The sequence below is a fragment of the Haliotis rufescens genome, unplaced genomic scaffold (genome assembly GCF_023055435.1).
Source record: "Haliotis rufescens isolate VD_foot unplaced genomic scaffold, xgHalRufe1.0.p SCAF_5, whole genome shotgun sequence".
In the NCBI taxonomy this organism is placed as follows: domain Eukaryota; kingdom Metazoa; phylum Mollusca; class Gastropoda; order Lepetellida; family Haliotidae; genus Haliotis; species Haliotis rufescens.
In genome coordinates this window covers 9,835,058-9,860,763 of record NW_025964223.1, presented here as the reverse complement: position 1 = coordinate 9,860,763, position 25,706 = coordinate 9,835,058, and the positions used below count along the sequence as shown (strand labels likewise).

Below are 25,706 nucleotides of genomic sequence, written 5' to 3'. Positions count from 1 at the left end.
CAGTTCACGCCGTTGCACGCGAGTTTACCGTGACGAACTACCTTACAAAATAGTTACATATAACTGTATAGGCAATTAGCACAAAAACACGAGAACGCGTGATCGCGACACTTGACAAATGTCGCAATCTCGCGATCTCGCGTTCTCGCGTTCTCGTGTTTTTGAAAATAGTACATATAACTGTATAGGCAATTAGCACAAAAACTGTGTTAAAAATTGTGCTAATTGCCTATACAGTTATATGTACTATTTTCAAAAACACGAGAACGCGAGAACGCGAGATCGCGAGATTGCGACATTGGTCAAGTGTCGCGATCTCGCGTTCTCGTGTTTTTGTGCTAATTGCCTATACAGTTATATGTAACTATTTTCAAACACACGAGAACGCGAGATCGCGACACTTGACCAATGTCGCAATCTCACGTTCTCGTATTTTTGTGTTAATTGCCTATACAGTTATACGTAACTTTTTTCAAAAATACGAGAACGCGAGAACGCGAGATTGTGACATTGGTCAAGTGTCGCGATCTCGCGTTCTCGTGTTTTTGTGCTGATTGCCTATACAGTTATATGTAACTAATTTCAAAAACACGAGAACGCGAGATTGCGACATTGGTCAAGTGTCGCGATCTCGCGTTCTCGTATTTTTGTGCTGATTTCCTATACAGTCATCTTGTGGCTCAGTCGTCTGAGTTGTCGCAATTCGTTGTGTAGATTTGCGTCCCTTGGATGTGCCTGAAACCTACAATGGTACTAGGTTTCCTCCCATTTTAAAGGGGCACTGATCTACAGCAATGCCCCGAGACTGGTTGTTGCCTTTGTTATTGTTTTCCCCCCGTGAGTATCCGGATGATATAGCAGCTGTCAAGACTAGTTCGCGACCTGTGCTGCGCCATTCGTAAGCGCATGTATCGCTTTTATTGATAGTATTTCATTGTGGGTATATTGTTTAGCCAAAATGTATAAAGTTTCACGAAGACAATTTTTGAAACGCCTAAATATTTAGTTATTTTACAAATTGACTGAAAATCGGTCAATTTATGTTATTGTTATTACGAATTCCAAACATGTTTATGTTTTAATTTCATCACCCAGTGACTGAAAATGATAGGATTAAAAGAAAACGAAATTCAAAGTACGTTTCTATAGTTTTGGCTTCTAATACTAGCGGGGCGGTCGGGTAGCCTTGTGGTTATTGCTGGAATAGTGCTAAAAGCGGGGTAAATCAAACACACTCACTCACTCTAATACCAGGATGAATAGTCTATTTTTAAGCCCTTTTGAAACTCTTAAAAATTGTTAGTCAATCTGGACTTGGATTCAGTCAATTTGTATATTACTGAAATATTTAGACATTTTATAAATTCCCTGAGTGAATCACATATTACACATTAAGTGTAACATACATGTATACACGCCTACAGGTACAAGAGGAACAAAAATGATTCTATCCAATGCAACAGCAAATGAATGAAAACAAAATGCAAATATCATAATTACGACCCACCGAAGTTTTATGTATACATTTGGGCAGCTTCCTTGTTCGAGGAATGTATCCGTGAATATTCACATATAGGAACAATATCCCATACGTCTGCAGCTGTAGAAATAAACTTATTCGACGTCATATGGCTCTGTTACATTCAAATATTTTAAAATATATACATATAGCATTTTCCTGGATATTATAACCCGTGTTCGTTTCTCAACTGATCACTAAGTTTGTTTCAGATGTTTCGCAAAGGTGTCAAGTCTCATCGGTCAGCTAAGATAGCACCTGTGACAATTATGTTCATGATGTCCATGGTGCTTTTAAAATATCCATGGAGTTAGAAAGCAATGAACAATCAATAAACGTATTATCGGCTAATCCTTTTGAACAAAGTATGTTGTTTTTACATCGGCACTTCACGCCATGATATGAGTGTATTCCGTCTGCTTTAGTAAACCTACACATGTAAACACTTACAAATCCACTGTGCAAGATAACAGTGATTAATCAATGAACGTATTTTCTTTTGATTGCGAGGAATGATCCGTTTACAAAAAAGTAAATGAACTGATCACTCCTCGTGCTGGGCTGCGACGTGAATATTACATAACATACATTTCACCTCACGTCAAACCTGGATTCAGATGAAATAATTACCCCAGACACAAGACATACCAAATGAGAATCGTTGTCAGGTAATCTGAGTAGTGCTACCACTAACTATACCTGTAATAGGTTCATAACTGAGCTTTTAGTGAATGGCAACAAAGACACAGGTGTAGGGTTATGCCAGAAAACGTGGATGACAACAAGAGATAGCAATCGTATTATCCGCGCAATCCAAAATTCCGAAAATGCTTTCACTGCTAGGATACCATTTTTTTCAACTATAAAAATAAACTGACGGCCAAAAGAAACGTTACCAACGATATTTCTAGGATAAAATATGACCAACACAAATTGAAGCAGCAATAACAATTGTATTGTAGAAATTCATGATTCAGAACAGTAAAATGCGAATTTACTAATTCAACAACAAAGTCCTTGACCTCCAACAGGGACATTTCTTGACAAGGGACCATTCGTCCAGTATTCGATCAACAACATTGGTAACAACTTTAAGGTGACGACGACCCAGACCATTCAATACGGGATATGACCTCCATGAGCAGCAATGCATCTTCGAATGCGGCGTCGAACTGAGTAGACAAACGTCCTCACATCGACTGCAGGTATCCGATTCCATTCCTCACGGAGGGCAACGATCAACGCTTGTCTCGTGAAGGGAGGATGTTAACGTTTCCGAAGACGACGCCCCAGCTGGTCCCAGAGATGTTCTGTGGGTGACAGATCTGGTGATCGGGCTGGCCACGGCAGGACAGTCACGTTGTTGGCGTTGAGGAAGTCTCTAGTAATACGGGCTTTATGGGGTGTGGCGATATCTTGTTGGAACACCGTCCGTTGTTGACGCTGGATGAAAGGAAGAACCACTGGCCGTAAGCTATTGTCAATGTAGCGTTGTGCTGTCAGATTGCCTTCGATGATGACAAGTTCCGTCTTCTCGTCCCCGCCCTTGCCGCCCCAGACCACCACACTTCCGCCCCTATAAGGTTCAACCTCCTGGACACAACAGTGTCAGTACGTTCACCACGTCGTCGATAAACTCCCATCTGCCCATCAGGTTTGAAGAGTTGGAACCTGCTCTCGTCACTAAACAGCACTCGCCGCCATTCCCTTGTTGCCATCGCTGAGTTTGCCTGCACCACGTCAATCTGGCACGTCGGTGTTGACGGGTCAAGGTCATGCCCTTGAAAGGGCGATAAGCCCGGAGACCATAATGTCGTAGTCGTCTGGTCACTGTTTGTTTGCTGACCGGATGTCCTAAGCTGTTGCCAGCTGATGACGTCACAGTAAGAAATATGTTCCTCAGATGAAGTACCCGTAAAAAGCGGTCATCCTGCGGGGTCGTGACCTTTGGTTTGCCACTCCGTGGTCTGTCTGCGGTTCTGCCAGTCTGTCGGAGACGTGCGACCAGACTGGTAATGGTCATCTTTGAGCAGTTCATGTTAATTGCAACCGCTCTCTGTGTCGCTCCCATCTGCAGCATACCTATGGCTCTCTCCCTCTGGACAGCGGCCAGTCTGGGCATGTTCGTTGGTGTTAATCATCGCAACCATTGATAGGGAACAGATCCGCGCGTTATTTATACCCGAAAATTGCACGGTAATTTGGGAAAGAATGTTTTAAAAAATTGCTGAAAAACACCAATATTTCCCAAAACCCACAAAGCACGTGCAAAGAACGACAGAGAACATGAAAGCTGTATTCGTGAAATGTGTTCTTTACTGTTTTTGAACAGGTTGGCAATCTTTGTTTCAAAGTGGCAAATCAGTTAATGTTGGTAACGCTTCTTTTGGCCCTCAGTTTATAACCATCTGGGGTATTTCCAAATAACGACATCCGATGAGCTTCCATCGTTCTTTTTGTCCGTTTGATTAGGCTGAAGAAATTAATTAACATGCGCCCTTTGTCTGAGATTCGGAGATTACAGGTAACCAATCAGTGTTCTTGAACACGGTAGTCCAGTCTCTTGTCACGCTCAGTTGCGTCAGCGAGCAAATCGGCAGATAGTGAGCCCCAGCTGGCAGTGTTAGACAGCCGAGAAGAAGATTAGTGCCCCTTTAAACCGACAAGCCGGGATATAACTGAAATATGAATACTGTGCAAAGCAGTGTTAAGGCAAACTCAATCACTTATTCAGAGCCATGCCGATCCCCCAGGATGGATATTGAGGGTACTTTTCCAGTATAAGCATGCCTGTCATTTGGATGTTAAGGCCGCAATAAATTAATAGTTACAGTTTGATTGATTTTTTAAAAACATGGGAGACAGGAGGCATTTTATTTTTAACGTTCTATTTTGTTCTTATAGACCTACTTTAGGCATATGTGTACAATTGCTGTCGACGGGTGCGATTCACATGCATCATGTGTGTTCAGTAGGGCTACGTGTATGGAGTATTTTATCGGGTAAAGAAAGTAGGAACACTCATATTAACGATACTTTTATTTCTAGGTATTTGAGGGCATTAGAATAATGTAAGGCAGGATGTTTTGTTGTCAGGCGGGAGCGGATGAAAATCTATTAATTAAAGTAGCGAATATGGTATCGTATAAAAAACAAAACAACAACATCGGACAATATCATTTTATCCGAATGCTACAAATTGGTCTGTGAGAATTTTATTTTAATGAATATTCTAGCCGTGTATAAAATTGACTCATTGAGAGACTCACTGGCTTGTGACTATTTCTGTAACTGACAGTGTAGCCGCGAATAGCTGCAATACTGCTGATGCTGCTTTAAGCAATATTACTCACTCACTCACTGACGGTGATAGTTTTGTTTCCAGCTTTCGGACACATTAATGTTTTCACCATCATTGGACATTCATATACACAATTTCGTTTGTTAAATTATATTGAGCATGTTGAGGGTTTTATTATAAAGTACATTGGAAACTGTAACAACGGGAGATGACCCAGACATTGTGTATGTAAATTACATGGCATTTTCAAGCTCAAGTCATAAGTTTGCTAAATGCTACTTGGAGAATGAAGAGCATGAAAGAAGCATGACCAAAGGACTACTAACGTGCGCATGGGCCTTGACCTTATGATATTATGCATGCGCACCGACAGCGTCTAAAACGCGAGAACACGAGAACGCGAGGTCGCGAGAAAATGAAATATCGCATTCTCGCGTTCTCGCGATTTCGTTATTTTGTCGCTTAATTTTACAAGTCGAGATTGCGAGATTTTGCATTATGCCCAAATGCCGCATTCTCGCGTTGTCGACTTTTGAGAAAAAGTGCTATATACCAAAAACACGAGAATGCGAGATTTTGGCCAAATCTCGCGTTCTCGCGATCTCGCATTCTCGTGTTTGGGGCATATTTACCTCGTTTCGAAAGGTCGAGATCGCGAGAATGCGAGATCGTGAGAATGTCCCTTACAGTATTCCATATTTTCCTTGCTGCTGATGTTGTAATATTTTACTATTCTGTAAATGGTTTGCAAAAACAATTGAAATTTAAAGTGGTACATAAAAATAGGCACTACTTGGTGAACTGGCCGTAGTAATAGTTTTGTAGCCAGCCAATTAAGGGTAATTAATTACTCAGAATGATGCCTGATAGAGGGTCATATCAATGTTTCAAATTGTTAAGGTACTTGATGATAATGGAAAAATAATTGGGTTTCAGATGTGAGAAATCTATTATTTCTTAGTGCCTTTGCATATGTATGGATTTCCAAAGAGAGATCCACAGTTATTTTTATATGCATTCAAGCAAAAACTAAAGGATATATTTTATCAACAGTGGCACCAAAGTATTTCTGTATCACTTTATCTTAGCAATTACAGCAAAGTAAAATCTTTGTTACAAACTGAAAGATATTCAATTTGTTTAAATCAAATTATTATCAGAGCTTATCGTAAATTTTAATGTTCATGTATGTAGCAGGTCCAAAGACGGTGATAGTGTGAACTCTATTTGTAAAATTTGTTCATCCGGAGAAGTAGACGATGAATAACATGTCTTACGTATTTGTGAACCGTATTCTTATTTAGGGTATACATTTCTCCCCATGTTGCAGGGTATTTTTAAAGCTTAACTCTGGAAATTCTGATGTGTTCCATGCTGTTTCTGTATTTTTAAAACATGTCTGTATAATGAGAAATGTGTCATTTGATTGAAAATCTAATCGTGAACATGACGTGACAAATGTTAACATGCAATCTGCATAGTACTGTGGGCCGTGATGCCTAAATTACTGGATAAACTGTCTGTTTTTATCGCTGATTGTCATCTATTCAGTGTTAATGTGCATTTCGTTTTCGTTTATAGATCCCTATAAATTGCAACCTTACTTGAATATGACCGTATACATGCAGTCAGGTGAGAGTTGCATTCTGCATCACTTGACGCGCTAAAGTAGGCTCTTTACACTTCCTGTAGGAAGTGATGTAATTACACTTAAAGGTAAAAGTTAAGTTGACCATTTACTGATAACACACACAAAAAAGTCTATTTCTGAGGACATGTGCTTAATAGTCCTACAAATGGACAAAACAATTTAATGAAAAGGACAGATTAGAGTTTCAATGAGTACTGGGGTCACACATAACCAAGTAATATTTTCCTTTTCAAACATATGCACCTAACAAACAGAGAACTGGAGCAAGTGACATACACCCTGTTGCGACTAACAGGAGCCGAACAAGTTTTAATTTATTTTATTTAGGACATCCAACAAACAGTAAATGTTTTGTAAAACATGAGGGAAAAAATATTATTTATTCTCAAAATATTCTTCTTCTCAACACAACCCCCCTCCCCCCTCTCCTCGTTAGATGGCGGGTCCCTGGTGCACTTCTAAACATTCACAATGAGAACCTGATCAGAATGGTATATAAGCAAGATCAACTGCTATATGAAGAGATACTTACTAAGATTTGGTGGCACTTTCGGACACAGGTTAACTGTTTCATTATTATCGTTCCTCGTTGCTTGTTCCTTCACAAACGAATGCTTCACGTGTATTGCCGGGACAGTTACGAGTTGTCTTGGGTGATCTTTAGCGATACCAGCCAATCTTGCCAAGATCACCCTTCTCTCATTGACAACATGCCTTAAATACGATAGAAGTAATATTAAAACCAGTATTGACACTGTCCATTTTCTTATATTGTGCAATTTTCTACATTGCCCCATGGTGACGAGATCAGCCCTTCGACAAAGTGGGTAGTGATCCTCGCATGTTGTCTGATATGTGTCATGTGACGTTGTATCGATTTGAACACATAAATCTTTGCAGCAAATCAGACACCTGTTGTATGTTAATCTCTAACCTGATGCTCACTGTCCACAATTTATAATTTGTGACAACGTACATGTATATACTATGTTAATTTAAATCGACCATTGTGTAGGGGCTCGATCACAGAGAAACACATGTGGCGTGGCTCCTATTCGAGAGGAAACCGGTCGGTACGAAGGTGTACCTGTCCACATAGAAAATGTTTTCACTGTAATGACAGCGTAGAAGACGAGGTCCATGTTTTGTTTCACTGCGTATTACATGACGATATCAGGGCAACTCTTTTTTAATGAATGTATAGCTAAATCTTATAAGGTTTTAGATATACCTGATATCGACAAACTTTGTTTAATTTTCATAGACTCCAGTGTGTGTTTTATACTTGCCAAAGTCTGCTTTTTAATTCTTAATCGTAGAAAACAGCTTTTATATGGATAACTTTTTACTATATCCTTTCTATATCATTTATGTATACATTTTATGATAATTAGTCTCTCATAATTCTATTGAATGGTTCTGTACATTCAATCTATGTCAAGTTGTACAAAGCTGTTTCATGTATGTACAGAACTGACACGTTAATTAACTATTGTCTGTCTGTCTGTTACACGTGGTGTCTTCTAAGACAACACTTAGTGACTTTGCTCTGAATATAACAAAAAATCAAGTTACACCAATCGTGGACGCATGGTGCACTACGAGTGAGCCTTTTTCACTATTTATATTGGAAATACAAACGTGCTTGTCAATGTCCACGAACGTTTGCAATAACACTGCTTGATATCTATTAATTAAAACTTCGTACCTGATTTTGCATACCTTTTGCATATTAATTAATATGATTGCTTGAATTACGTGTGTTCAACCTAATGAATGCGATTGCGATCCGGGATGACTAACTCCCCTTAATCGTACGTCACGACACTGAATGTGTGCACGTGTCCGAGGCAACCTGATGCTCATGGGCAAGACGGTATATTATTTACAATGGTGTGGAAAGTATAAAGGTTGCCGAAGGGGACAGACATAAGTACTGTGAAGTGTTTGCCATAAAATTATCGATTGAGCTAAGATTGGCGAATCTGCTTTGAAAAACACGAAAAAGTGTACATCAGTCAAATGAACGGTCACGTGATTAGTTTTTGACATCTGACCATGTCGTGTACTACTACGAAACATGACACGACACAAATGGGTTATCAATTACTCCGCTTAACAACCGTGTATATGCAGTAAAGATTTGTCAGATATGGCACTGTTGAAGTCCGAAATATTGTGGAAGTTGTAAACCGCAACTGAGGTGAGGTGAGGGTTCAACGTTGCGTCCAAGATTATTGCACTTATATAGCGACGTGCATGCACGTGTGTGTGTGGCTGCTTGTACTAGTCCGGACTGATGCCGATTTATAGTGCTAGCTCACTGCAGTTTAACACGAATACCCCACTTAGACACAGTATACTGACTCCGACCCGACCAGTCCTTGTTTTAGCCCCTTAATGCCGAGCGCCAGACAGGGTAACAACAAGTACCATCTTTTAACGTCTTTTGGTATGACGCGGCCGGGGATCGAACTCCGGACCTTCCGGACGCTCTACCACAAGACCACAGAGGCGGTCTGTAAACCGCAACTGATCACAAGTCATAACGTTCCAATGAAAGCATTAACAAAGTGTTCCAGAAAACGTTTCCAGACAGTGACACAGTTAGAAGAGTATCGTGTGGACAGAAGAAGACCTCCTGTTTCTGTGTGTTAGGGCTGGCTCAACGTTGCACAGATGTGTTACTTGATCATGAGATATTTAAAGGACCAACTGTAAAAAAAATCCCCGAAATCCTGTCACATCATTCCGATCATAAATTCCTTCCTCGGATTTCTGACAGGCAAAAGAACGATGCAAGATTCGTTGCATATACTTTTGATTATCAGTATATACTAAGATATTTTCCAAATCTTTTCATGTTTTCAATCAAGGTGCTCACGTGATTTGATGCACTTCGCGAAGTAAGACGCGTTTCATCACAATATAGATCTTGATTATCGTTCAGATCGTCTTGACTGGGCTCCACCATTTTGTTTGAAGCAAATGCAAGGGATATGAGAGGTGAAATCTCATTGGTCACTAGGAGGGACATAGAAGGGATAATTATTTTTTTGTGCAGATTAAAAAAAAAACAAGGCGGTAAACAGGGTTTGGGTGATCCTGGCACGGTCAGGCTGGTTAAGCTCATTATCAGCTCAGGGCCCTTGCCCCCTCTACACGCAGCCCAGACAGCGAATGTCACCTCTCCCAGGAAGCGCTGCCTAGTCAAACCCAGCCAGAACTTTTCGGAGAATGTGAAGTCTCCCCAACACTGGAGCCTTCTGCATTACCCAGATTGTCAGAAGGGTTGTATTCCTGGTAGCAAACCCGGGTACTCTCCCATGTCAATCAATAGATTGGAAGGTACCAAACCTAAGGAACCAAGAACAATGGGGAGATTTTTTATTATTATTATTATTATTATTATTATTATTATTATTATTATGATTACAGAATTAAGTATATAATTGATTATAACTGCATATGTATCTTAATATGTTTCTTGCATGCAATGTATTTTATCGTTCATTATATCTATATATTTGTAATGTGTATAAATGAATCAACGCGTGCCTGATATTCTGCAACAGACTATAGTCTAATCTTTATTTCACATACTGAAGAGGCCACAGGCCTATAGTACAAGTTGAAGAATATACAGTTTTATACAATTTATGTACATATCTCACCAGATCACCTCACGTCATTCCACCTCGCATTTCAACGCAGTCACATAATTTCACACATTCAGTACAATACCATACCCTGTAATTTCATAGTTTCTTTATTACCATATCACAACTTTTTATATCATACAACATATTCTATAACATCATATCATATTGTATCATTATTATAAGATCATATTATATAGTATTATTTCATATAACATTATCATAACATACTACACATACCATCGTACCATATATCACAACTATATTGTATCACATTTCAACATGTCATATCACACAACACATTAGCAATGTCATAGTTCGTCCCATCATATCTTATCATATCATACCATATAATGCCATGTCATTCCATGCCAATTTATTTCATATCAATCAATATTTATTCAACACTGGAAGACCGCAAGCCATATAATATGTACACTAAAAAACAGTATTTACACAATTTCTATAATACACATAATATATTGCAATAGTCAGTCAACCTATTGTCTCCCAATTTTCCATGACTGACTGCACTTTTACCAAGAACAATAGGTGAGGGCACAGTGAGGCGTCCCCTTCGCGGACACTTGGAATCATAACTATTTGATACTGATACATACACGCACATGCTTTGTATTACTCAAAGTGTGCTAAGGATCACCACTTTTAAAGGTAATAGTCAAATTTTATTTATGTTCATCTGACGAAATACCCTAAAACAATCTGCTTGAAGACCTGTTTGATGAACAAAACTCTGTTGACATGTGCTACACAATGTCAGCAAACAACATTTGACCTATAATCAGTCAGATCACACGTCAAAATGAGAGTATCTGACTAAAACTGAATCGTCAAAAAATCACTAAAACAACTTCATTGTCTGAAAACACTCTCGGTTACGCACATGTGATCCACGTGACGCCTGGTACCGTCGTATCATGCTGGCAATACGTGTCTGGATGGTTGTCAAGTGAAGATTGGGCCCCACTTTCCCATTTTGTATTCCGAGCTGCGTGTGAAGCTAGATGAGAATATCAGCAATGTTCTTAGCAGTTTCGATGCCTTGTGCGTTTTCCTTTTAGGTGAGATCAGGCCAAGACAGAAGTCTCCATTTAATTCTACTGTCTTAAATACCACACACAGGTCTACCGCAAATCATATTCTCAATTTCCAGACCATAATTATAATCACATTGTTCTGCAATACATCTCAACTCAGCCATGTATGCTGCAATAGACTGGATCCGTGAAGATCCGGGTTAGAATAGGTCTTCAGCAACCCATGCTTGCCGTAAAAGGCGACTATGCTTGTCGTAAGAGGCGACTAACAGGATCAGGTGGTCAAGCTCGCTGACGTGGTTGGTGCATGTCATCGATCCCAATTGCATGGATCGATGCCCATGATATTAATCACTAGATTGTCTGGTCCAGACTCGATTATTTACTGACCGCCGTCATATAGTTGGGATATTTCTGAGTGCGGCGTTAAACAACAAACCAACCAATAGACTGATCCGGTCGCCGTGAACGCGTGTTGAAATTCAACCGTTGCATGATTTGCAGAGGGCTTCGATTTTCAATAACTCGTATGAGTTAGTTGAACGACTTATTCAAAAGTTTTGCCAGAGACACAAAGCTTCTCTAAAGGTAATGCAAACGTTTCGGGTCCGATAATACTAATAAAGACAGCCCGTTTCTACTTGCGGGCAGCACTATCGTTGGCTTAACAATAAGCAGAAAGTCTGTTGGTATATGCGACCAAAGATTCCGTTTCAAGGTGGTATACATGATCATCAATTTTGTCGTAAGCAGACATCTTCCGATTCAGGATAGATTAGGAAAGAGTTAATTACACGTTCGTCGGCCAAAACAGACCACCCCACCATGTATTGGGGCAGGGAATGGATCTATAATTGCGCTCTGGGGAACATTAATTTAATTCGTCTGTAGACGATACTTGACAATATATACATCCTCGCGTATTGTGTTTTCGAGCCCCTAAGAAGTATTCCCTATTACAAGTGTCATAACAATCCCAATCAACTAAAATTGAGTCTTAACTTTAAGAACATTTATTTCTGTTAAGATTATGATGGTCAAATGTCCATGTCTTGTTTGGTTTACAGTGATAATGTCTCGTCGAGACGAGTCCATCAGGCGCCATCTTGTTTACTGTCACGTGATTTCTAGTCCTCCATTACAGTCAAGATAAAAATAGATGCACACCATGCTCAGTCATAGTCCTGATATTAGTTTACAAACAGAAGCCGATACATCCTCGGTGCATACGATTGTCCTGATATGCAATATTATCATCAGATCAAGTTTTCTTAAAATGTTCATTTGTAAAGAAAGTAAGGTTGGAGGTATGGTTTCATTATTTCTTACCTCGTGGAGCTTATAGTTCGTAACATAACTTCAGCGGCAAGTAACGAAGACCTTGATAGCGCACGGTTCACCAAGTTCATGTAAACAGTGACCTGCTACGATGACCTGTGAGCCTGTGCAGGTCATGTTCTCTTGTTATTCAGTAGTATGTGATAGAATTGAGGAGATCAGAAGAAAACACGCTTGTCTTTGTCAACGAAGCAAAATAAGATGTTCTAATCTCTATGAGTATCTGCTCATGTCACTGATCTACCTAACGCAAACGATGGCTACCTAGAATAGGATTATACGTCACTTATGATTAACTATGTTGAAAAGAAAGTTAAAGTTTTCGTTGCATTTGGCCATAACGAAGTTGGAAGCGTGAAATATATCGACCACTAACGCGTCTAAATATAAATTTTCAATGCAAGAGAACAAAATGGTTCTATGTACAATGTACAATATGAGAGAGGTAGATGTAGAGTTACAATTATCCTTTTACGTTTATGTTACGTGAAGCTGGAATACCCCATCAGTGTTTCAAAAGTAATGAGCCAAGATAGCAATACACCCCCAAAATGGTTTACATCAGAGACCATCTTCAAAAAGCAATTATGTTTGTAGGACTTTCGGCTTAATGTCTTGCCGCTTGCCTGTATACAATATTAACAGTTTTTATGGCATTTTAAAAAAAGCCAACTTGAATCGTCTTGTATGCATTGACGTGTTCAGCATCACCGATATTGCAATGGTAAAGAAAGGGAAACTGTTTGACTGCGGGTATGACAGCTTGCGAAATTGATCATGGGTCTGACAAGGATGTATTGATAATGTGTGTGTGTGTGTGTGTGTGTGTGTAAGATGGTCTTAAAAGACATGGTTGTCAAAGAAGTATACAATAACTGTATATTCAATATATATATACATCAACAACAATGCTTCAGTTTGGCTTTATTTATTCAACAATAGTACTACAGTTTGACTTGATTAATGCAACACCCATACCAGAGTGTGACTTTACTCAACAATAGTACCTCTGTGTAATTCGATTAGTTCGAAATAATTCTAAGTGTGACTTAATATATTCAACAATAATACCACAGTTTGACAGTTTAATTCAACAACAGTACCTCTGTGTGACTTGATTTAGTCATTGATACTAATAAAGTGTGCGTTGATAAATTCAACAATAGTACCACAGTGTTACTTGATATATTCACGTGTACTACCACTATGTGACTTGATCTATTCAACAATAATATTGCAGTGTGACTTTATTATTCAACAATAGTACCACAGTGTGACATGATTTATTCAACAATAATAGTAAAGTGTGGCTTTATTATTCAACAATAGTACCACAGTGTGACATGATTTATTCAACAATAATAGTAAAGTGTGGCTATATTATTCAACAATAGTACCACAGTGTGACATGATTTATTCAACAAAAATAGTAAAGTGTGGCTATAATATTCAACAACAGTACCACAGTGTGACATGATTTATTCAACAATAATAGTAAAGTGTGGCTATATTATTCAACAATAATACCACAGTGTGACATGATTTATTCAACAATAATAGTAAAGTGTGGCTTTATTATTCAACAATAGTACCACAGAGTGACATGATTCCTTCAACAATAATAGTAAAGTGTGGCTATATTATTCAACAATAGTACCACAGTGTGACATGATTTATTCAACAATAATAGTAAAGTGTGGTTTGATTAATTGAACTACAGCACCACTGCGACTTTATTTATTCAACAGTAGTTCCACGGTTTGACTTGATAAATTCAACAATAATAGCAGAGTGAGACTTTGTCCAGCAATTACACACGTGTGATTTGATGAATTCAACAATAGTACTCCACTGTCTAACAACAGTAAAACAGTGTGACGTGATTCGATTGTACACTAATACCACAGTTTGACTTGAGTAATTCAACAATAGTACCACTTTGAGATTGATCCATACATCAATAGTATACCAGGGTGTAATCCGCCTACGTTTCACTACACCAACAGTGTAAAATAAAAATTGTAGATATATTTGTGCTCAAAGTAAAAGGAACAAGGCACGAATATCCTTGTTTTTTATCTACCATACACGTGTGTTTGTGAACTACCAAGTACTATCAACCAAACATGGAACTACGATATGGCATGCCTGTCAGAGAATGAGTGAGTGAGTGTGGTGGATTTAACGCCGCTTTTAACAGTATTACGGTTATATCGGGGCGTGTCAACTTAATGTGGGAGGAAAGCCCGAAGTGATGCAGGTCTCAGGCGTTTACCACTTCGCTGAAACCTACGAGCACGGGTGTGGTGCTGACAAATCTAGAATCGGGGCGAACCGGGATACGAACCCCTAATCATAATTTTCTGGGTTACCCGTGCCCCCTGTCAGAGAACGAATTTCGTTCGTGCAGTATTTTGCTCACAAACCGTCTGTTGAGTTGATATAAAAATTCGTATGATTGCCATGAAACAAAATACAATAAACTGATCGAACTAATGGATTCATTCTGTGTTGTTTTCCAAGATGACAACAATGCCGTCAGTGACTTCCACAGTGTTCATCCTTCTGATTGCTGTCATTGCCGTTGGAATAAACTTTTATGTCTTGCCGGTTCCTAACACCAATATTCTCTCACCCGAACTGAACACAACGTATGACTACATCATAGGTAATGAGGACACGAATACAGTGAGAGGAAACAGGAAATGTCCGACTAGGAAGTACATGAATAATTTATCAAACACTGTAATACTGTACATTGTCCACCCTAGAGGGGATCCGCTTTTGTAAAAGTGCCGAACCCTCTATTGTTCATCGTGCAAGGAGACTAAGTTGGATCGGCACGTTGCAGAAAATAACAACCAGACATGTTTTCTAAGCCATTCCAGATTATTTACAGGGCTGATATATTGCTTTTTGGGTGTAACACACCAAATAGATTGTTCAATGATTGTTCAAGTTCCTGCTCTTATCACTAACCAATCATTATACTTTTTTACCGCGAATCCATTATTTCTAGTTGCCAAATGTAATTGCAAGTACACATTTCAACTCACTTTGTGTACGACGCAATATGTATTCAAGTAGGAGCAGGATCCGCCGGGTCTGTTCTGGCGTCCCGTCTGTCCGAAGATGGTCATGTGACTGTCCTGCTGATCGAGGCTGGTGGCGATGACCGGAACCAGAAGACGCTGGACATCCCTATGATGGCGCCGCTAAACCAACAGGGGATATTCGACTGGTCATACACAACTGAGCCTCAGGAACAGTCACTGAAAGGCCTTACAGAACAGGTACCAATAATTGCTTGTAGGGTGTACTCACACACATACCAACCTGAGGGAATCAAGGGAATAATAGATACCATGCTCTTTATTAGGACCCCTAAAATAGGGATGCTGCATCCTTCTGTGGCTTAGATTAAATGAAGACTTCTTGATTGCAGTTTCGTCATTCTTTCACTGCATGAACCTAGCATCTCTACCGAAACGTTGATTTGAAAGAATAAAGAAGCTGAAACTCATAGCTGAATTGGTAACGAGGTGTGAAAAGAATTTTGTGATTGTATGATTCGGTGTTTGTGTTATGGAGCATCGGTTATGCCAGTTTATAGATGGTCGAAATAGATTTTGAAGATAAATAAATGCAAAGTAAAGGAATGGATTATTCAATTTAAGATAAATAGACAACAAACTGTAGAACACAGATATTTCATTCATAACGTTAAGGCTATATATCTAAAACAAATTCGGTTGGAATCCCGGTTCTGTAATAAGGTTATAGAAAAGACCCCATTCAAGATTGTGTTTGGCTAATCCCCTAGAGACAAAACAGACAGTGATGTAAGTGTAAGTAAAATTACAAATACAACACTATTTATAATTAATTGCAATTACATATTGTCAAACATGCCACTAAAGGCATTTTCACTTGAAATACAGTCAGTGTAAACATGATAGTCACTCTGCCACTTTGGGGCTGGCGAATCCGATTGAAATGTCTCTGGCAATTGTCTGTTGAATTTCACATTCACCTGTTTTATGCTTAATTGTCTAATGTCTAATTTCTTAGTATGTATGATTGTATCTGAGAGGGAGGAATGATGTAAGGGAGGTAACTCTGAACCCGGAAGTATTTCTATAAATAGAACGCAATGTTAACGAAGTTTGGTATGGTTGTGTGAGTGTTATGATGATGTCATCATAGTAATGCCGTTGATTGTCAGTGATTGTTTTGATCCGAACAAGTAAACATCGTTTCAGTTTTCCGGGCGACTTGAGTCTTCTTTCAAAATATATGCCCCAGGCACCTATGCTTGTCGGGAGAGGCGACTAAAGGATAGTGTGTTCAGGATCGTTGACTTGGTTGTTTGTGTGTCATAATGTATAACGCCTGGTTTACGGTATACCGTTGCTCATAATATCAATCATATATTGTCCGGTCGAGGCTCGATTATTGACAGTCCGACGTCCTACAAGTGGACTATTGCTGAGGGCGGTTGTAAATTGACACAACAAAACAATACATTCTGTAAATGCTAATTACACGATGCACTCATCATGTCACAAATATGCTGCATTTTGATTTCTTCGATCAGAGGGCGATTTGGCCACGTGGTCGAGTCATTGGAGGAACCAGCCAATTGAACTACATGATCTATGTCAGGGGTCATCGCCATGACTACAATGGTTGGGCATCCAGTGGCTGTGAAGGATGGAGCTACAACGACGTTCTTCCATATTTCAAAAAGTCGGAGGATATCAAAATAGAAAACTTGTCAAAATCAGGTACCACTAGCGCTCGATTTTATAGATGTCGCTTGTTAAGCTTGGATCTCGACATTCTCAATAAAATAGTCTACTCCATTTCAATACCAGCATCTGACAAAACCTCCAGTGAAGCATGCCTGGAGTCTGGAACTAATCAGCCCCTTCTCATACGGATTCGTGTGTCTGTTCCTAATTGTTTTTAAAACACACAATACACAAATGTTCCCTTGATAGTTAACCCTTTCAGATGTAAATGGCGTAGGACTTAGAAATGACAGGGTTTAAAATATTCACACCTAGGCGTGGTCATTACAATTCCTCAATCAATACCAGTTAACATTCGTTTAGGAAATACAGAAATCAGATGTGAAAGTTCGGAATTGAAGGAGATAGATCAGATGTCATGGTTTAGTTACTCCCGTCATGACATTCTACTGACTTGTCACGATTGAAAAGGTTCCTCATCTTGTTCCTCATATTAATGACAAAGTTCACACTGCATAACTCATCATCATGACCTAACTTGGTACACTGTTCAGAAATATAACCTTCTCATTTTCTATTTGCCGCTAGACTACCATGGCAATGGAGGTCCACTGACTGTGACTGGGGTCTATTCCATACCCGTCTCTGACCATATCATCAGGGCTGGGGCTGAGATTGGCTACAATGAAACAGACTTTAATGGCGAAAACCAAGAAGGTACTCGATACTTTCTCAAGTATTCATGAAATCCTGTTCTTTCATATAATACGTACACTGATGAATCTCAATCCGTGTGTATAGTTTGATCTGTCCACGACGTACACGACCAACAAATACTGTATCTAAAAATTCAATATAATCTATCAACCGCCCACCACCACCCCACTCCACGCCTACACACACACACACACCCTCCACCATTTCCAACCCTCACCATCACCCCCAACCCGTCCCCAATTTCGACCCCTACACCATCTCAGCCTTACTGCATTGGTAAGCCTCATGGTGACTATTCTATTATTTGCAATTATTTAAGGATTTAGCAGGGTACAAACAACAATCAAGAACGGAGAACGTATGAGCACATCCAAGGCGTTCCTGTGGCCAGTGATAGACAGACCCAACCTGCACGTCCTGGCCAACAGTCACGTCACGAAGGTAAGATCCTATCGTTACACCTGAGATGTAAATTATTATTTTATTGTTCGTATGTCTTCAACCTCAGATTAATGAGATTTGTTTAACACCGCTGTCAGCAGTATATCATGGCCTGTCAGTTTGATATAGTTGACAACTCGAACTGATACGGGACTGAGCCGTTTACCTCTACACTGTACCCCATGACCACAGGTTCTAAAATCACGGACCGAGAACAATTATCAGGGCAAATCTAGAATTCAAAATTAGATTACGGACACACCTAAGGGAATCAGTTCTGCATCGATGCGCATAATTAGACTACTGTGATATGCGTTATATTATCCCCCGCTACGAAGTGGAAGAGGGATATAGGAATGGGTGCTCTCCGTCCGTCGCGTTTCGTTTTAGGAGCAGAGCTTAAAAACTACATAAGATATCTTAACCACACTTGGTACATAGATAGGTCTAGTGGTGAGCCAGTGCCTTTTGATAGTTTCGGATTTTTGCACCCAAAAAATCGAATTTCCATGGCAACGACTTTGACTTAGTCTGAAAATCGTTTATGGAGCAGATATTGAAAACCGTCCAGTATTTCTTCACCAAACGTGGCACTAGATATGTCCAGTGGTAAACTGGTGTTTTGTGATAGTTTGGGATTTTTGAAAACAATATTTTTGAGTTTCCATCGCAATGACTGTGACTTGGACAGAATATGACGGTATAGCTCATTTCCGGAACAGATCTTGAAAACCGTACTCAATATTTCTTGTACTAAATCAGGTAATGATAAACCAGAAGAAAGCAGTTGGCGTCGAGTATGTTAAAGATGGCCGCCTGTACAGAGTGCGAGCCTCAAGGGAGGTAATCCTGTCAGCTGGTGCGGTAGGGTCGCCACAGTTGCTGATGCTGTCTGGGATCGGGCCAAAGAAACACTTGGAGGAAATGAAGGTAAGAATAGGAATATTTGGTACCATGATGTCGAAAGACGAAAGGGTATCGTTACCCTTTGTGAGTGAATGATGAATATAACTTCGATTACTCATGTATGTGTGTAGTTCAACATTAGTGAGTGAGTGAGTTAACGCCGCTTTTAACAGTATTCTAGTTATATCACGGTGTGTCAGCTTAATGTGGGAGGAACGCCCGAAGTGATGCAGGTCTCAGGCGTTTACCACTTCGGTGAAACCCACGAGCACGGGTATGGTGCTGACAAACCTAGAAACATAATCGGGGGAAACCGGGATTCGAACCCACAGTCATAGGTTTCTGGCGTACCCAAGGGACGCAACTCTGCATAGCGAATTGCGGCGCCTTAGACGACTGGGCCACCCGTGCCCCCAGTTCAACATTAATACGTATTTAATGAGTGGCCCAACAGAGCATATTTCAGCTAAAAAGTACCTTAAAAATATACGGGTCTGTTTTTGAGACAGATATCACATATGCACTTCAATACATGGAATAAAGATCAACAGAGACAATTCAGGACATGCTATGTAAGACACTTTGGATGTTGGAGAGCTTACGATATATCTCCATACAGGGTTATGAGTGGACTTCATTGTAAAATGTTTTTTTTCTAATAAATGTTTAGGTAACAGTTATTTGTCTCCAGGTTTTTCAAATTCTTTTTTTGTTATTACGTATCGAAACTGAAAGTATGTTTTCACTATAATTTTCAGATACAGGTCCTCGTTGATCTCCCTGTGGGTGACAGGCTAAAGGATCACATGGTTTTACCCATGGAATCGACAATCAAGTATCCAATATCTCTCACTGAAAGGAAAATTGAATCACTAAGTGCATTGGCCGAGTATATGACACTGAGATCAGGTCAGTCTCTAACTGTGTATCAACATGTTAATTTCTGTTGTTAAGTTGCAGTGTATCCAGATAAAAATAAGTCACAGTAACAATGCGATCAAGCGACAATATCACATTAATTTCACAATCGCAATAAGTTTGATTTACATTATTGAAAAAAAGACTGTTCATGCTCTATTTTAACACAAGGTAATATTCACATTCAAAGGTTGTTATCCATTTCTGGTGTCCTTGGTGTGATATTGCTGGATTATTGCTAAATGCGGCGTAAAACCATACTCACTCACTACAAAAGTTGTCATTCGTGGTTCTACATATTGCACAAATCAGGATGATATATATAGAGGTTACACACGAACTTGAGCAACGAGTTCAGAGGAATTTGAGGTCAATAAATGCTATCAGTTATTTTTTCGTGTCCAAATACATGTTTCCTTGCTTACAACACATAACTTATTTTCGAGGAGATGTTTCAGTAGGACGAACCCTGTGTCTGCTCAGTGTTTCCAGATCAAGAAAACAAAACACCAACAACCTTTTTATTTCGTATTAATGCCTAGTGTGATGCTTACATGGCACCCTCGTACTTTTGATGATGGTTTGTCTTGTTCTCTTTAAGGTTATCTGGCATCTGCAGCTGGTTCGGAAACAACAGCGTTTGTTAAAACGAAATCCGATGAGCCAAGTCCTGATGTTCAACTGCTATACATATCCTTTTCCATGAGCAGATCAATATCACAGGCGTTGAACATTGACCGTAAAGTACGAATTCAGTGTCCAATGTTTGTTTGTTATTTAACTTTGCAATCATAAATCAGGTGACGTGGGTTTTAACGTCACGTCCAAGATTATTGCACCTATATAGCGACGTGCAAGCACGAATGTGTGTGTGGCTGCTTGACAAGTCTGGACTAATGCCAATTTTATACTGCTAGCCCACTGAGATACCATGGCGCAGTTTAACCTGAATACCCCACTCAGACACAATATACTGATTCCGAGACCACCGACCAGTCCTTGGTTTATCCTCTTAATGCCAAGCACCAGGCAGGGTAACAACAAGTACCATCTTTTTGCGTCTTATGATATGACGTGGCTGGGGATCGAACCCCCGAATTTCCGCTCTCCGGGCGGACTTTCTACCACTAGACCACGGAGGCGGTCTCAATTCAAGCAATGTAACCACACCACTGATTAACCAACCCTCCAAGCCTGACCACCCGTTCTGTTAAAGAAATAACTGACAAAACGATTTACATAATCATAAAAACATTCTGCCAACAGCTAACGCTCTGCTGTATCACCTCCATCTTCCAAAGGGAGTTAACTGACTGTAAAAGTCCAGTTCAAACCCTTGCCGGACTAGGCTGGAATTCCGATATTACATTTTGGCTGGACTAACGAGTCTATGCACAGACCAATCAAAATCGCGTAACGAACTAGACATCTGGGTTAAAAAAAATATGGATTTCAAGGTGCAAATTTCGGTCACTCATTAACTTACAAACTCATTAACGCACCCACGCACCAACGCACCCACGCACCCACGCACCCACTCATCCATTCACCCATCTCCCCACCTACTCATTCACCTACTCAGCATTTACCAGAAACAGATTTATTCGGTTGTTTACATGCGAACGGTGTCATTTTTCATATACCCTGTTCATCTCATATCTTCTCTCCAGATTGTTGAACATTATAACTGGACATCAGTGGAGGGTTTCATCACACTTCCAACTCTCATCCGGCCCAAGAGCAGGGGGTCAATCCGTCTGAGAAGCACCAACCCCTTCGAGTATCCTGTCATCGACCCCAACTACCTGTCTCACCCTGATGATGTCAAGACTCTGGTCAGAGGTGACTATCAATGGCATGTGTCTAATGTCCACGTGTATACGTAATCTGTTCAGTGCTGAAGCAAACATGGGAGATCAACGATGCTAGCAGGACTTGGACAAAAAGTGATGTAAAAGTAGAGAAATGTCCATTCATTGTGTTGAATGGGACAGTCTAAAAGGTTTCAATCAATCTCCAAATCGTAAAGAGGAATGCATTTCCAGACTATCAGAATATGTATTAGGTACAGTAAACTACGGTTATAACGAACACGCTTATAACGAACTGACGGATATAGCGAACTTACTTTTTGGTCCCGACTACTTGCTGTAGTCATGCTGTATATGTACTTATAACGAACTACGGTTATAACGAACTAAAATTAGTAGTCCCTTTGAGTTCGTTATAACCGTAGTTTACTGTAATAATTTACGTCAAGCGATAACCTTGAAGCCACGCACTGATTTTAAAACGAATCCTTAAACACAGCAATGAATTGCTTTTTAGTAATGTACATTATGTACAGTTGTCCCTGTCCATCATTTGTTCCAATACTCCAAGGGAGCACGGGTGGACCAGTCGTCTAAGACGCCGCAACTCGCTGTGCAGAGTTGCGTTCCTTGGGAACGGCAGAAACCTATGATCGTGGTTCGAATCCCGGTTTGCCTCGAATATGTTTCTAGGTTGTCAGCACTTTACCCGTCCTCATGAGTTTAACCAAAGTTGTAAACGTCAGATACCTGCGTCATTTCGGGCTTTCCTCCCACAATGAGATGCAAGCCGTCATATACTGTTCAGCGCGGCGTGAAACCCTGGACACTGGACCTATATCTACATTTCAAAACATGAAGATTCATACTAACTTAGAATCATTCCAATACTTCAGCATCCAAAAACGATATTCCGTGGATTGTAGTTTCTTTGGAATCTATATCTACAGCAATAAAATAATTACGCCCAATGACGATCTAGATATCGATAAGAAGTGCGACTAACGGGACTTGATAATCAATGGCTTGGTTGATGCATGACCGATGTTCATGATGTCAACCACTGGATTGCCTGGAACATCCTCGAATATTTAAAGACCGCCGCTATATACTAGTACATGTTGCTTGAATATTGCGCAGTGTGGCGGTAAACAACAAACACACTCTCACACAAAATTAGAGTATATATGTAGCGCTGTATAGACTGGGTATTCAGTTGAAATATTGTATAATTCTTAAGGAATTCGACTGAACCAGGAACTTCATCAGACAAACGCATACAAGGAAATAGGAGCCAAGCTTGATGACACACCCTTCCCGACATGCACCACGATGCAGTACGACACTGATGCATACTGGGAGTGTTACGTCCGGGCACTAGCGACGACAGGCAACCATGCCACAGGCACGTGCAGGATGGGGAGTCCAAGTGACCCCACTACAGTGCTGGATCCTAACTTGAGGCAAGTTCAGTGTTTATATATCTGTTGTTTATTTTGTTTTTGTTCATCGACGCACTTGTTAATTTCAGCTCGCCGCGGACACGTGCAAACATTCAGTGCCGTGACGTAATACAAAGGGGAGTAACTCATCTCGGATCGCAGTATGTGAAGCCCATTTCTGGTGTCCCCCGCTGTGATATTACTGGAATATTGCTAAAAGCGGCGTAAAACATACTCACTCACTCACTCACTCATGGTGTATCACGGCGTAATTTCGGAGGGAAGCCCGAGGTACTGGCAACTAAGAAATATAATTGGGAGTATCTGAACCCACGAAGGCTCTGGTCATAGGCGGTATCACTTTGGTGAAACCTTCGAGGAGACCAAGGGTAAGAATGAAGCGGGTCCTTGGGTAAGAGAAACAACTTTGTAAACATAATTGTGAACTTTTCAATGGTAACTAATAGTTTTGTCCTTCTTCAGAGTAAAGGGAATTTCTGGACTGCGAGTTGTGGACGCATCCGTCATGCCAAGCTCTGTGTCCGGAAACACATACGCCCCGACCATCATGATTGCAGAGAAGGCGGCTGACATGATCAGATCAGATGTGTAGACGACACACCCGGTTCATAATATGGGTACCGGTAAATACCGGGAAGTATTCAGTGGGTAGGTCACCACACATGGGCCCTGAAGATGACAAGAGGATGTAAATCAATAAAGTGAAGCACCAGTATTTCGGCATGTCGGTGGTTTGATACTGATTCAGAAACACATGCCTATGATACAGTCGGAATTGAACAACAGACTCCACTGTTTCCTAGCGGAGATTCCTCATGACTAAATGTGCTCGGTGAAATCAGAATTGTTACTGCTAAACGAGCAAATTTTAGTTGCTTCCGCTTTGGCATTGACGGCGCTAAACCCCTGTGGTTTTAAAGTGGTTCAAATGGTGAAGAAAATCTTGGGTATCAAAAGTTATCTCCCTTGCATCCAAACGCGCGTGAAATGGGGATTTTATGAATGCTTAATATTCAACAAATCGATCGCTTCTTAAAGAAAGATGATCCGTTACAGACAACCAATTGTGGTTTCAAGACTGATGGAATGATGGGACATGGCAAGAACTCCGAATGTACAGAGCTTCATACAAGAATGGCAGTGAAATATCTACAGAGAACTGTGTCCAGACATAAGAGAAACGTACTTAATTTAGATGTGGTTCATCACAAGGCCGGTCAGGCCTTTAGATGCTCGACATGCGATGCTTGTACTACCCCGGAAGACGGAACTTCTTAACAGACTGTCCTGTGTCTTAGCTACTAACTGTTCAGACATCAGTGTATTCCGATTAACTTCACTGACCTTATCTGAAAACAATCAAGTAGACGTTTAAATAGCCGTGTATAAACGCAGGCATTACCTACTAATATAGGCAAATGTTATCGCGAAATTATTCACATGTTCGCGACAAGTACTAGTTATATGGCTGGTATTTTAGCTATGTATATCATGTATATACATGTATCGACTTTGTATGTATGTTTCTGGTGTATGTGTGTGGGACTGGGTGTTGGGGGAAGTGCCAGAAGGTTGGTGTGAGGGAGTGAGTGTGTCTACGGCGTGGTGAGGTGAGCTGAAATGGGGTTTAACGTCGCGTCCAAGATTATTGCACTTATATAGCGACGTGCATGCACGTGTATGTGTGTGTGTGGCTGATTGTACTAGTCAGGACTGATGCCGATTTATAGTGCTAGCACACTGAGATACCATGCCGCAGTTTAACATGAATACCCCACTCAGACACAGTTTACTGACTCCGAGCCGACCAGTCCTTGTTTTAGCCCCTTAATGCCGAGCGCAAGACAGGGTAACAACAAGTACCATCTTTGAACGTCTTTTGGTATGCGGCGGGTTTGGGATCGAACCCCGGACCTTCCGCTCTCCGGGCGGACGCTCTACCATTAGACCACGGAGGCGGTCTCTACTGCGTTGTAGAGTGACAAGATGTGTGTGAGCGATGGTTAGGGTAGTATATGGGGCCGTGTGGAGTGTGTGTGTGTGTGTGTGTGTGTGCGTGCGTGCGTGCGTACGTGCGTGCTTGCTTGCGTGCGTGTGTGTGAGAGAACGTCCATGTAGGGGTAGTGTCAGTTTTATTGAAGATTTGATGAATATTCACTGTAGACAATGG

General features: G+C 40.4%; 2 protein-coding genes across 2 annotated transcripts in view; one reads left to right on the top strand and one right to left on the bottom strand.

Moving 5' to 3' along the window:
* Window positions 1-7,306, bottom strand: part of LOC124150651 (beta-1,4-N-acetylgalactosaminyltransferase bre-4-like) — a 34,735-nt gene extending 27,429 nt beyond the window's left edge. Inside the window, exon 1 of the mRNA XM_046522621.2 lies at window positions 7,004-7,306. Coding sequence (XP_046378577.2) covers window positions 7,004-7,268 — 265 coding nt within the window. The 5' untranslated portion in view covers window positions 7,269-7,306. The remainder of the gene's footprint in view (window positions 1-7,003) is intronic.
* Window positions 7,307-15,053: 7,747 nt separating this feature from the next.
* LOC124150654 (glucose dehydrogenase [FAD, quinone]-like) lies at window positions 15,054-25,268 on the top strand. The gene is made up of 11 exons (XM_048384212.1): window positions 15,054-15,194; window positions 15,611-15,819; window positions 17,124-17,313; window positions 17,869-17,997; window positions 18,317-18,438; window positions 19,201-19,368; window positions 20,103-20,253; window positions 20,864-21,006; window positions 21,933-22,104; window positions 23,314-23,536; window positions 23,999-25,268. Exons 1-11 carry the CDS (start codon window positions 15,059-15,061, stop codon window positions 24,126-24,128), a joined length of 1,773 nt encoding a protein of 590 aa, XP_048240169.1. The 5' UTR covers window positions 15,054-15,058; the 3' UTR covers window positions 24,129-25,268.
* Window positions 25,269-25,706: the final 438 nt, after the last annotated feature.